The following is a 12,697-nucleotide window of genomic DNA, read 5'->3' as shown; positions in this document are numbered from 1 at the left end:
GGTTACCTTCAGGAAGAAAATAAAATTTGTATCGTCTTGCAAGGTAAACAAACTCCCCCAACCCATCAGTCTGTCCATCAAGCTCTCTAGCTGACATGCTTTAACTACTAAGCCTCTAGTTGACTTTGGATTATCCTGTCAGGTTTTTATACAACAGAATTCACCCTTAAAGGACTGTGTCTTTAATTTGCTAAATTTAAATAAACATCTGGATTCTGAAGTTAAAATACCATCGAAACAGGATTTCACTTCTCCGTTCTGTGAAAAACCATCTGGTCTATACAAAGAATGCAGAGGTGACAGGTTTCATCGATGATTTAATGGACTGTCAGGTTGAAGAGCTGTCAACACCAAGCTTGGATGGAGAGTTTGTGCTACAGCTCTGGCCACGTGCAGGGTATTATCTTGCACGCTGGTCCCAATCACAAAAGGGATTTGGTTATGGAATGAACTCAATAAGGGACAGGAAATATTAATCAGGGCTTGGAAAGTGGTCTTAAAACCCTGTATGGTTTGGTATAATGCTTCTTGATCTCAAAGCCTGGATTTAAGATCACAATAAATGCTCAAATCTATTGTACAGCCACAGAAAAAGAAAACTGTGAACAGTGAAAACTTGGCGTATAACATTATTATGTAGTAATAATAATAATGATGATGGAGTTAAAGTTAAAGAATTTTATGTAATTTATTATACCGTAAAGGGATAGTTGACCCCAAAACGAAAACTTTCATCATTTTGGAAATACATTTTGAAAAATGTCTCTATGTTTTTTTGACCATACAATTAAAGTCGTTGTGATCCAGTGTGGTTTTGAACCCTGGGACTTTTTTTTTATAGACCATTAAAACATTCTTCTTTTGCAATCTGTAGAAGAAATTCATACAGGCTTGGAAAGTCATTAGAGGGAGTAAATGATGAAAGAATTCAATTTTTTTTCTATATATCAGGAATGATGTATCAAAAGTTAATTGGTTAAAAAGACATCTATTCATTTAAAGGAGAAGTCCAATTCCAAAACAAGGTCAAAAGTTTACATCCCCCTTTCAGAATCATTAAAAAATAAATATTTTACCAAATCTTTCACACTGAAGGACTCATATGCAGCGATTACAGAAGGTTCAAACGCTCACTGATGCTCCAGAAGAAAACGCAATGCATTAAGTGCCGAGGGTGAAAACTTTGTTGAATTTGAAGATCAGGGTAAATTTAACTTATTTTGTCTTTTGGGAAACATGTAACTATCTTCTGTAGCCTTTGAAGGACAATACTAAATGAAAAAATATAATATTTAGGCAAAATAAGAAAAATGTACACATCTCCATTCTGTTCAAAAGTTTTCACCCCACGACTCTTAATGCGTGTTTTTTCTTTCTGGAGCATCAGTGAGCATTTGAACCTTCTGTAATAGTTGCATATGAGTCCCTCAGTTGCCCTAAGTGTGAAAAGATGGATCTCAAAATCATACAGTAATTGTTGGAAAGGGTTCAAATACACAAAAATGCTGGAAAACCAAATAATTTGTGGAACCTGAAGGAATTTTCTGAAGAACAGCAGGCAGTTTAGCTGTTCAGGACAAACAAGGGAGTCATGAACAAATATCACTAAACAAAAAAACACAGCTGTGGATCATTCAGGTAACAACAAAGTATTAAGATTTAAGGGGATGTAAACTTTTGAACTGGGTCATTTTTATAAATTCAACTGTTATTTTCTCTTGTGGACTATATGTAAACACCTTTTATGTGAAATAGCTTATTCAGGTCAGGACTAAATAAATAACAACAACAAGCATTTTGTATGATCCCTCTTATTTTGGTAAAATAATTAACATTTTTAATGATTCTGAAAGGGGCGTGTAAACTTTTGACCTCAACTGTATATTAGCGTCCACACTAGTGGATGATATCGTCTGTTTATTCTCAAGTTTGTGATAGGAGGATTGATTCTGATTGGATGTCAGTGTTTTTATCGTTCATGACCTGGAAAAAAATAAATAAATTTAAAAGTGTTTCCAACTATATTGTTTATCTGTGCCTTTATTGTTATAGCTGTGGTGTGGACTCTGCTAATCTTTAATATTGAGAAAGATTTTTAGAACTATATCTTAATCGTTATCTTTATAGTTATCATTCTTGGTGTGAACAGGCCTCAAGACACAGGCCCTGTGTTTGTGTCCTGTTGTTGACTGTTACGAATTTCTGAGGACCTCTAAACTGTGGTTGCAACTTGATCAGAGGATAAGAAACAATATAGCTTCATATCTGTAAACATTTGCACTTGGTTACAGCCAGCTGTAATGTGGAGGATGTCAACAGCTGAGCAGCCTCAGAATTTAGCTTAAGCCATATTAACTGTTGGCTACGATACATGCTATCCACCTCTGAAGAGTCATCCATTCTAACTGTCAGAGAGCTGATCTGCTTTCTCAGGGCCCACAGCCTGGATTTAGTGGGGACCTTATCCACCACTAGCAGCGGAGTCCCTGGGACCAATAACAGAAAGCAAAGGGATTTTAGAAACCCAATGCATCTGATCCATGTTAAACTGTTGCGCCATAGAACCAAAGCCTCTCTTATTTCAGGTTCTTGGCTGACCTAAATGTCATAAATAAATTAAGCTGTAAATAAGGTGGCTTGTTTATGTTGATGGTCGTTCTAACAAACTAAGCCCCTAGCCAAAGACAAACTCCAGGGTTTAGATCACATAAAATTAGTCATTTTGTGTATACAAGACATCACCTCGATTTTCTAGATTCCATAGCCAGATGAGGAGTGGCTAAACATTCTCAAGAATTCTACTATGTTTACCCTGAGATTCTAAGCAAGAGTGTTACTGGCTTCAAGAGACACCCAAACATAAGGACAGATCTTGAAAGATTTTTTAGAAATTGCCACATTTCTAGTGCTGTAGATGCAAAGGGGGAATTGGACTGTGAAAATTCAAGTGGAATCATCAAAGGAAGTAGGGAACAACTTACCTGCTAAAGTGTAGTCCATGTCAAAGCCGAAGCATTTAATCTTTTCCATGGCCAGACTTCTGTTCACAAACACTCTGGGGAAGAATGTAAAATATTTAGAGTTGTGTTTGGTTGCAATATTCTGCCATTCTCATTTTTGATTGAAAAATAAACTAAAATAAAATAAAATATGCTGGGACTGTCTTTTCTAAAGATACTTTAGAATTTAGATAAAAAAAGGCTAACTTTCAGAAAACTATATCACAAACTACTACAGTATGGCATTCCAAGCAATAAACAAACTCCCAGTCCTGATGGCAACATGCTAAGAGTGATCTGCATTTATTTTGAACACTGACAGCTTTATGCCTTAGTCCACAAACCATGATATCCAATGCCAAGATATGAACACAAAGGAAATTCTGAATCACTCTCTGTGCATGAATATAATCTGATACTGACACTGATAAACCACAAACAATAACTGACAGATATTTGCACTGCCACTGTATCACAGATTCACAGTTTATATTGCAACCAGAAACAATTTCAAAAACATAGAATAAATTCTAAACATTCACATAACAGCTGAATAAATATATTTTTACTACATAAAAACAAGAACAAATGGAAATGATAATCAGAGATGTCATACCTGTGTTAAATGCTTTTACAGCCCCATAAAAATAAACTTTAACTTTAAAAAGAAAATCACTGGTACCAAAAAATTACTTTGATCAATCCTACCTTGTGGTGGCATAACATTGGACTACATCCCATGATTCACTTTTCCAGGTAGGACCTGCGTGCTGCATTCTGAGTGGATGTCACTGCTCTAGCTGGTCTGTCAAGCCCATTTCCCTGTTCACCCTGTTACCCCCACAGCAAACAATAGCCCCCTCTCTCTGCTTTCTTGTCATTGAATTTCTGACTTGTTGCAAAAATGATTGTGCCAGTTCTATAGCATTCTCTGTTGTTGTGCCAGTTGTTGAGTTAGGGGTTGTTTGCTTCCCATCAAAGACATCTAGAACAAATCAACAACAGCAAGAAGAACCAGGCGGGTGCAGCGGCTCAGACAACAGAGTGTGCTGTGCATCACTAGTTAGAGACAGCTGGTAAACAGATTACTCTTGTATCTCAAATGGATCTTCATTGTTGCCCTATTCTGTAATAGGCTACTTATACTCTATAAAGGGGAGGAGGCGAACCACTCGCATAAAAATGAATGGAAGATATATGATGTGGCTGTAAAAATGGGAAGTCCTAACTTCAGCTAAAAGAGCCAATTGACTTTTTGAGTTTGTTTACTTAGAAACACGCGTGTGAAAATAGGGACACGCCAAAATTAATTTTTAACCAAAACACAGAACCCGAAACTAAGACGACGAACGATTTTATTTAACAGATTAGTTAACTTCCAGAATAAAACTTTCCTGTTAATTTACTCACCCCCATGTCATCCAAGATGTCTTTCCTTCTTGAGGTAAAAAGTATGTTTTTGAGAAAAAGATTCCAATACTTTTTATATAGTGGACTTCAATGGGTTGAAGGTCCAAATTTCAGTTTCAGTGCAGCTTCAAAGGGCTCTACACGATCCCAGCTGAGGAATAAGAGCCTTAAGGCCTGTTCACACCAAGAACGACAACTATAAAGACAACGATTAAGATCTTCCTCAATATAAAAGAATAGCAGAGTTCACACCACAGCTATAACGATAAAGGCACAGAGAAACAATACAGTTGGAATCACTTTCAAAACTTTATTTTTTTCTAGGTGATGAATGATAAAAACATTGACAGCCAATCAGAAACAATCCTGCTGTAACAAGCTTGTGAATTTAAAGCAGCAGACTAGCTTATGTTCAGAAAACACAGATGTCGGCACCGATAGCCTTGTGGGCAGTGCGCCGACATACAGCGCCTTTGCACTACGGATGTCCCGTGTTTGAATCCCGACTCGAGGACCTTTTCCGATCCCCCCCTCTCTCTCCCACTTTGCTCCCTGTCATATCTGACCTATCCCATACAATAAAGGAAAAAATGCCAAAAAATAGATCTTTAAAAAAATAATAATAATACAGACAATATTCTCTGCTGGTGTGGACGCTAATATAGTTATCTTTATAGTTATCGTTTTTGGTGTGAACAGACCTTTATCTAGCAAAACGATTGGTCATTTTCTAAAAAAAATACATTTTAACCACAAATACTCATCTTGCACTAGCTTTGTGATGTCCGCGACGTATTATGTAATCACATTGAAAAGGTCACTCCATCTCATTTTCACCTCCAACTTCAAAATTGTCCAACATCATTGTTTTACCTTTGTTTGTAAAAGGCATTTGACTTTCTTTGCACGTTCACTTTGTAAACACTGGGTCGGTACTTCTGTCTACGTCATGCGTGACCTTTCCAATGTGGCTATGTAATGCATGAAGTTAAACTAGTGCAGGAGAAGCATATGTGCTTAAAAAGTATTTATTTATTTATTTATTTTTTAAGAAAATTACCAATCGTTTTGTTAGATAAGACACTTTTTCCTCGGCTGGGATTATGTAGAGCCTTACATCGATTGGCTCCCGCTAAAGTCCACTAAATGGAGATAAATCCTGAAATGCTAATTTCTTTTCCACTGCAGAAAGAAAGACATGAACATCTTGGATGACATGGGGGTGAGTAAACTATCAGGAAATTTTTGTTCTGGAATCCCTTAATCCTTTAACATCTCTGTTGAATAAACTACATATTTCCATTTTAGCATCTTTTTGGTTAATGACTGCCCTCCAAAACTATTTTATCAAAAAATAGTCTTGTTTGTTCAGGTTCTGCTGATTATTTCTGGTTGCCGAAATAGCGTATCACTAGTTGAAATGTCATCTTGATAAACAGACTGGACGTTTTCAATCCCCTGTAGCCTTACCATGGCTGCCACATAAAAAAAGACTTTGATTCTTTACACAGCAGTAGGAGTCAAAGATTTTGTGTCATTAATATACAATAGGATTTCCTGACATAAAATATATTAAAGGATAAGTTCACTTCCAAAACAAAAATTTACAGATGATTTACTCACCCCCTTGTCATCCAAGATGTTTGTGTCTTTCTTTCTTCAGGCGTAAAGAAATTATGTTTCTTGAGGAGAACATTCCAGAATTTTTCTCGATATAGTGGACCTCTATGGTGCCCCCAAGTTTGAACTTCCAAAATGTAGTTGACAATTTATATACTTTTTAACCTCAAATGCTTGTCTTGTCTCTGCTCTGCGATGTGCATGCATCTCTTTAACGTCAAAATCGCCCTACATCGCTGTTTTACCTTTTTTTGTAAAGGGTGTTTGATCTTCTTTGCATGGTCACTTTGTAAACACTGGGCCGGTACTTCTGCAGCGATGTAGGGCGATTTTGAAATTGGGGAAGAAAATGAGATGGGAGTTTTTCAACATACCCTAACTGTATTGACCCGGAAAAAACAGAGCTCACGCAGACCTAGACAAGACTAGCGTTTGAGGTTAAAAAGTAAATAAACTGTCAATTTGTTTCGAAAATGACCAATCGTTTTGCTAAGATTCTTCTTTCTTGGATGGAATCATTTAGAGCCATTTGAAACTGCATTTAAAATGCATTTTGAAAGTTCAAACTTGGGGGCACCATTAAAGTCCACTATATGGAGATAGTTCCTGATAATTTTTCCTCAAGAAACATAATTTCTTATCGACTGAAGAAAGAAAGACACAAACATCTTAGATGACAGTGTAAATCATCTGTAATTTTTTGTTCTGGAAGTGAACTACTCCTTTAACAGTTTGGATGAATTCCATCTTAGTTCCACCTCAGCTTTTTACCAACAGTACATAAATAGCCTGGGTGGAGGTGTTACTAAGATGGATGCCGCAAAAACAGACTTACCTTAAAAGAAACATGATTTTTTTTTTCTACACAGCAGTAAGGGTCACAGATTTTGTGTCATTAATATACCACCACTACGTTCCACAGAGTTAACTAATTTTTCACCACACTCTCACAAACCAGATAACACCACTGCCTTTGGACCTCAAATAGACTGTACAGAAAGTGGAATCCCTGCCATGACACTCACATTTACTTCTCCTTATCTGAACCCACTTATCTGGGTAATGGAACAAGGCAGTGAACTTTTGGCTTCAGCACAGAGAAATGTAAAGTCAAAGTTCACATATAGTAGAAAGAGTAAACTACACGCTATTACAGACACGACCTTTGGCTGGATTAATGCCACAATTGACGGTGTGTGCTAAAGAAACCAAATGGCACCCCTCTTATCTATTGAAGATTGCATAACGCCACTGCATGGCAAATTCCATATTTGTGGGGTTGCACAAGCTTCTCTATGTTCCTCAGTCACGTTTTCCTTGTGCCCATTTCCAGTATGTAGTTTGAAACATCGCTGCAGGGTTTGGCCTATAATTAGGTAGCTCCTTTCTTTATTTGAACTTAAAATCCCAAATTACCAGAGGAGCTGCTGTCTAAATAACAGGATCTTTTCTTGACAGAGTTGCTTACATTCTCAACATGAAATAAATATAAAAATCATAGAGTATGGAATGCTCAGCGAAAACTATTATAAACTCTCAGACTGAATGGGCTCTTCTGAAATGAGTGGATTGCAAACAAACGACACTTCATCTAAACAGAAAGAATTAAAGATAATATACAAAATGCAATTTCCTTTTGAGGAGATGATGTCTCTGTATTCCAACTTTCTAAGCCAGAAACCCAAACCCAGAGTCAGTCTATTTGATATACCTATGATAGGCCTCTCTCCTGTATTTCTTCATTGCCAGGCCATCCATGTTTGCCGGGAGATCTGCATAGTCCTGAAGTCGATCGCTCCATGATGTCGTCATCATTAAATCTCTCAGTTCTGAACCTGTTAAAAGATTTAAAGATCTGTTAAATGCTTTGAGAAAACCTGAAGTAATGTTTTTAAGTGGTTCTTCCTTTTTATCTATCTCAGGCATCAAAAGATCACATTAAAGTATGAATGCACTCAGATTTCATAGATTGGATTAGTTACTTTCTGTAGATTTTATCACCTACTAAACAAGCCAAAGCACAACTTCTGCCTGTTTATGTGCCAACTTCTAATCTAACTGCATCAGAATCAAGAAAGACGAGAATAACTACTTGATTTGATTATCTGAGTGATTTAAACAGATAGCATTAAGTCTTGTAACACTCATTTAAGAAAAACTCACTCTCCCACTCAAATCAATTTCGTACTGCTGACTGAAATGTTTGACAAACATCAGTCTTGTATTTCATTTTCACAACTTCTGGTAAGGATACTATGCTTCCAAATTAGCTTGCCAATACAAACAACCTCTGTGTCTGAAATACTGGTTTTGGTATGGAAATGGTTCAAGTATGTGAATAAAACGCAGACAAGCAACCAGAAAACAGACAACCTGATATTTTCTATTCTCTCTTGAACAAAGTTAAATTACACCTCACAAAAAAATTTAAGCACCATCCAAACTATTGAAGCAAAATGAATGACACTCAGCATAGAAGCTTGAGTCAGCAAACTGGGGCCGGTGGCCTTCACAAAGGCTGACTTGCACAAACAAGCTGGGGACCTTAAGGGCAAAGGAAGGAGATTTTCCCACCAGCCGTCTATTTTAGAGAGTAGAGTTTGAAAAGAACTTCAGGCGGTATTGACATCATTCTTTTCTGTAATATAAATATCTAAAAACAAAACAAAAAAAAACACTGTTTTGAAATATTCAGACAAGAACAAACAACAGAAAAATAGGCCTACTTCCAGCAATGAAAAATACCCCAAGCAGGTAGCTACAATGACTCACTGTTGTCTATCAGGCTGATTTGCATCTACATTTTTGGGAAAACCAGAAAGAGAAAGAAGGTTTTTCTTTCTTTTGAATGCATTTGGTCCTTGAACACCAAACAGACACACAAAAAAGAAAAACCTTTCTCTTTTTTGTGAGTTGTTTATATTGGCAGGATGTTCAGCTGTCATAGGAGAAGTTGACGGGTTTTGGTAACTTTACAGCAGGTATCTCTATATTTAGCAATATTTAACACTATCTATTCCACAAATAGTGGAAATTATATGTTAACAAATATCCAAACATAGTTTGAGCCACATTTAGCTTAACATGTTATGGCAAGCCATTGCCTCCACACAACATCTGACAGCAGCAGTAAGAGACTAAAACGCACTCCTGTAAACATCTATACTGAACCAGCTTGTTGACTTACACTATTTACATGCTTTTTTTGCAAGCTATAACCATCGAAAGTTACATTTAGCAGCTGAAAAACAAGGACAAAGCCACCGAAGACGTTTGGAGAGCTGGCTGGTAAGCAGCCACAGAATTTCCCACGAAAATGGCTGAAACAGAGCTTGACAATCCAGCATTTTTAGACAGTTTTGATGTGTAAAGGATGTACTAACATTAAGCATTTACTGTGTTCAGTATCGCGCATAGTATCTTGTTTATTTACGTTCGTGTACAATATATTTTCACTGGAGTTCGCCAGACCCTGGATAGAACACAGCGCACTGATAAACATCAATGTGAGATTCGCGCAAAACATCAAACATCACCGCTCTTTTCAAGCTGAACACAGGGAAAGGGACATGCAAACAAACCACTGACACCAACAACAACTGTAAGTTCAACCATATTCGCTCGCTTACCTTCCGTAAATACACTAAAACTCAAGTGCAGAGGCAGCGCTGTAAACACTTCGGGAAATATCAGTAAGACAGAATGCACTGCAGTACTCTAGTGAAGCTGTAAGTCTTACTGTTAATGTGAATCAAAAGCTCGTCTTTTCATAACCGTGCTGTAAGCAGTTGTTCAGGGGCAGGACGAGGCGGCGCTTGCGATGTGGCCACATCCAGAGGAGGTGGAGCAAAACCTGTCATCACATCTGAGACGGAGAAATGCGAAGGCGGGACCGCGTCAGCCTCTTGAAGGTGGTTGGTCTAATGACAGCTGAGGTTGTTTACAGCAACACTTTGCCGTAAGGTATTATTCGTTAACATAAGTTAATGCAATAGTTAAAATTAACTGACTTTTCCAGCGTCTTGATTAATGTAGCCTGTTCAACATACTGTATATGGTTTTGTTTATTTATTTTTTTAACTGGGGTCTGCGGGCAGCAAGTAGTGTTAGGAGGTCCGTAGACAAGTTTAGAGAAAAACCGTGTAAATAAATACATTATAAAAGTAAGACTGCACTTTTAAAGTATAAACAACTAAATAAAGTATAAAACATCTGAAATAAATAAATAAATGAATAAATAAATAAAATACACTTCCTGTCAAAAGTTTTAAATTTTTAAATGTTTTTTAAAGACGTTTCTTTTGGTCACCAAGCCTGCATTTATTTGATCCAAAATACAACAAAAGCAGTAATATTGTGAAGTTTTTTTTTTTTTGTTTGTTTGTTTTTTTTTTTTTTTTTTTTTTTACTATTTTAAATAACTGCTTTCTATTTGAATATAATTTAAAATGTAGTTTGTTCCTGTGATCAAAGCTATATTTTCAGCATCATTACACCAGTCTTCAGTGTCACATGAACCTTCAGAAATCATTCTAATATGCTGATGCTCAAGAAACATTTATTAATATTATTATTATTATTATTATTATTATTATTATTATTATCAATATTTAAAGCAGTTGAGCAGTTTTTATTTATTTATTTAGTTAGTTAGTTATTTTTCATAGAATAGAAAGACCCAGCGATAAGCATTTATCTGAAATAAAAAGCTTTTGTAACAATATACACTATACCAAGAAAGAAGAAAGAAATTATAGAAATTTTCTTTTCTTTTATTTGCTTTAAATTGGTTAAAAGTGATGATAAAGAAATTTATAATGTTACAAAAGATTTCCACTTCAGATAAATGCTGTTCTTCTGAACTTTCTTTTCATTAAAATTAAAATTAAGATTAAAATAATTTTTTTAGCTGTTTTTGAAATAATAATAATAATAATAATAATAATATAATGAATGTTTTTGAGCACATTTTCAGCAACATTTTAAAATATAGGCTATTCAAATAGAAAAGAGTTATAACTTTTAAATAGTAAAAATGCTTCAAAATTATAATATTTTTTTGCTGTACTTTGGATCAAATAAATGCAGGCTTGGTGAGCAGAAGAGACTTCTTTAAAAAACATTAAAAAATCTTACTTGGTAATGTATTATTAAAACAAATTAGCAAAATATTATATTTATATTTTTTATTTTTTTTAAACAAAATATGTATATTTAAATTAACAAATAATACATCTAACAGCACTGTACTATAGTAGAATCAAAGTCCCTTTGGCAAAAAGTCTCTGGTAGAAATAAACATAATTAACATTTTCATAATTTACACTATGTTTTGCTGTCTTTTAAAACATTAAGATGGGGCTCCCATGCACCAGGATAATCATTAGTATTTGGGGTCTGTGGCATCTAAAAGATTGGAAACCCCTGTTTTTGTTTTTGTTTTTTTTGTTTTTGTTTTTTTGTTTTGTTTTTTTTTAGCATTGAACACTGTATGTTGAATGAACTGTTATGAACTAATACATAATTTATAAATTGACATTAAACAAGATGAATAATTTGTGTAAAAATTATTTTTCCTCATTAGTTCATGACTAATTTTAGAACTAACTAATATTAGAAATTTCGGTAACAATGTTAACAAATTTCAGTCTCATTTGTTAAAACTTTTTAATGCATTAGATAACATGAACTAACAATGAGCAATACATACAATATTTGTTAATCTTTGTTAATATTAGTTAATTAAAATACAACTTTTCATAAGCTTACAGTTTTCACAAGCAAGTGGTACATTTTCAAAACTCTTTGGGATCATCAAAAATTCACTTTTTTCAAACATTTAGCATATTTCAAAAATCTGTGCAAAACACAAAATAATTTTCATTTCATTTTCACTACACATAATACGTTTTTATAAGTTGTTTCAACTACATAAAACTTTCATTTACAGTAACTGCCTTTCATAATGCTATTATTATCAAACTTTCCATTTGTTTCTCATCTTTAGTTTAATACATTTGTTTCATTTAACCCACCTCACATAATTTAAACCGACCTGATCTTGTTAATCAATGAGTCATTGATACAGCTAAATTTCAAGATAGATATAGATTATATATAACTTATTTGCAATTTCTGAAACGGACAGCCAAACATGATGAGTTCTTGTTCATTCTTGTTCATAAGCTATTTTTCTCTGATGAAAACCATGTTCAAAGCAAGTGTGTGTGTGTGATAGAAAGATAGTTAGAGAGAGAGAGAGAGAGAGAGAGATAAAAACATTTGCAATTTGTGAACACTGAACAGGACAGAGTTGAAGGGAGAAGAAACAATTAATGACTGTGCCCAAATTGATCAGAGATGCCCGGGTGAAGACTGTCAAATTAGCGTAACTCTCCCTTCATCTGAAAAGGTCAACTAGAGTAGATTCAGTTGTATGGTGCAGTGAGAACATTTACTGTATTTATAGCAAACTTTGTTCTAGAACAAAACCTCATGACATGTCATACCTTCATTGCATCTTTTGGTAATGCTCTGAATATATACTATTACAGACATTATGGATTATATGTTAGTTATGTAAGTTAGGTAATGTGAGTGTATTTTATAACATAACAACGGTAGCCTGTATTACTGAAACATCAGCAACATCAATTGACTAACAAGTG

General features: G+C 35.0%; 1 protein-coding gene across 2 annotated transcripts in view; it reads right to left on the bottom strand.

Annotated features, from left to right (window-relative positions):
- Positions 1 to 9,844, bottom strand: part of nt5c2b (5'-nucleotidase, cytosolic IIb) — a 30,621-nt gene extending 20,777 nt beyond the window's left edge. Inside the window, exons 1-3 of one of the 2 annotated variants that reach the window (XM_051105695.1) lie at positions 9,659 to 9,844; positions 7,741 to 7,864; positions 2,982 to 3,055 (exon numbers count right to left, since the gene is read on the bottom strand). In XM_051105695.1, the coding sequence (XP_050961652.1) occupies positions 2,982 to 3,055; positions 7,741 to 7,844 (178 nt within the window). In that variant the 5' untranslated portion in view covers positions 7,845 to 7,864; positions 9,659 to 9,844. The remainder of the gene's footprint in view (positions 1 to 2,981; positions 3,056 to 7,740; positions 7,865 to 9,658) is intronic. The other variant, XM_051105675.1, reaches the window with a different exon arrangement.
- Between the last annotated feature and the right edge of the window lie 2,853 nt (positions 9,845 to 12,697).

Source organism: Labeo rohita, chromosome 1, assembly GCF_022985175.1.
Source record: "Labeo rohita strain BAU-BD-2019 chromosome 1, IGBB_LRoh.1.0, whole genome shotgun sequence".
In the NCBI taxonomy this organism is placed as follows: Eukaryota; Metazoa; Chordata; class Actinopteri; order Cypriniformes; family Cyprinidae; genus Labeo; species Labeo rohita.
The sequence above is the reverse complement of the archived record's forward strand: the minus strand, read 5'-3'. Positions and strand labels throughout refer to the sequence as shown.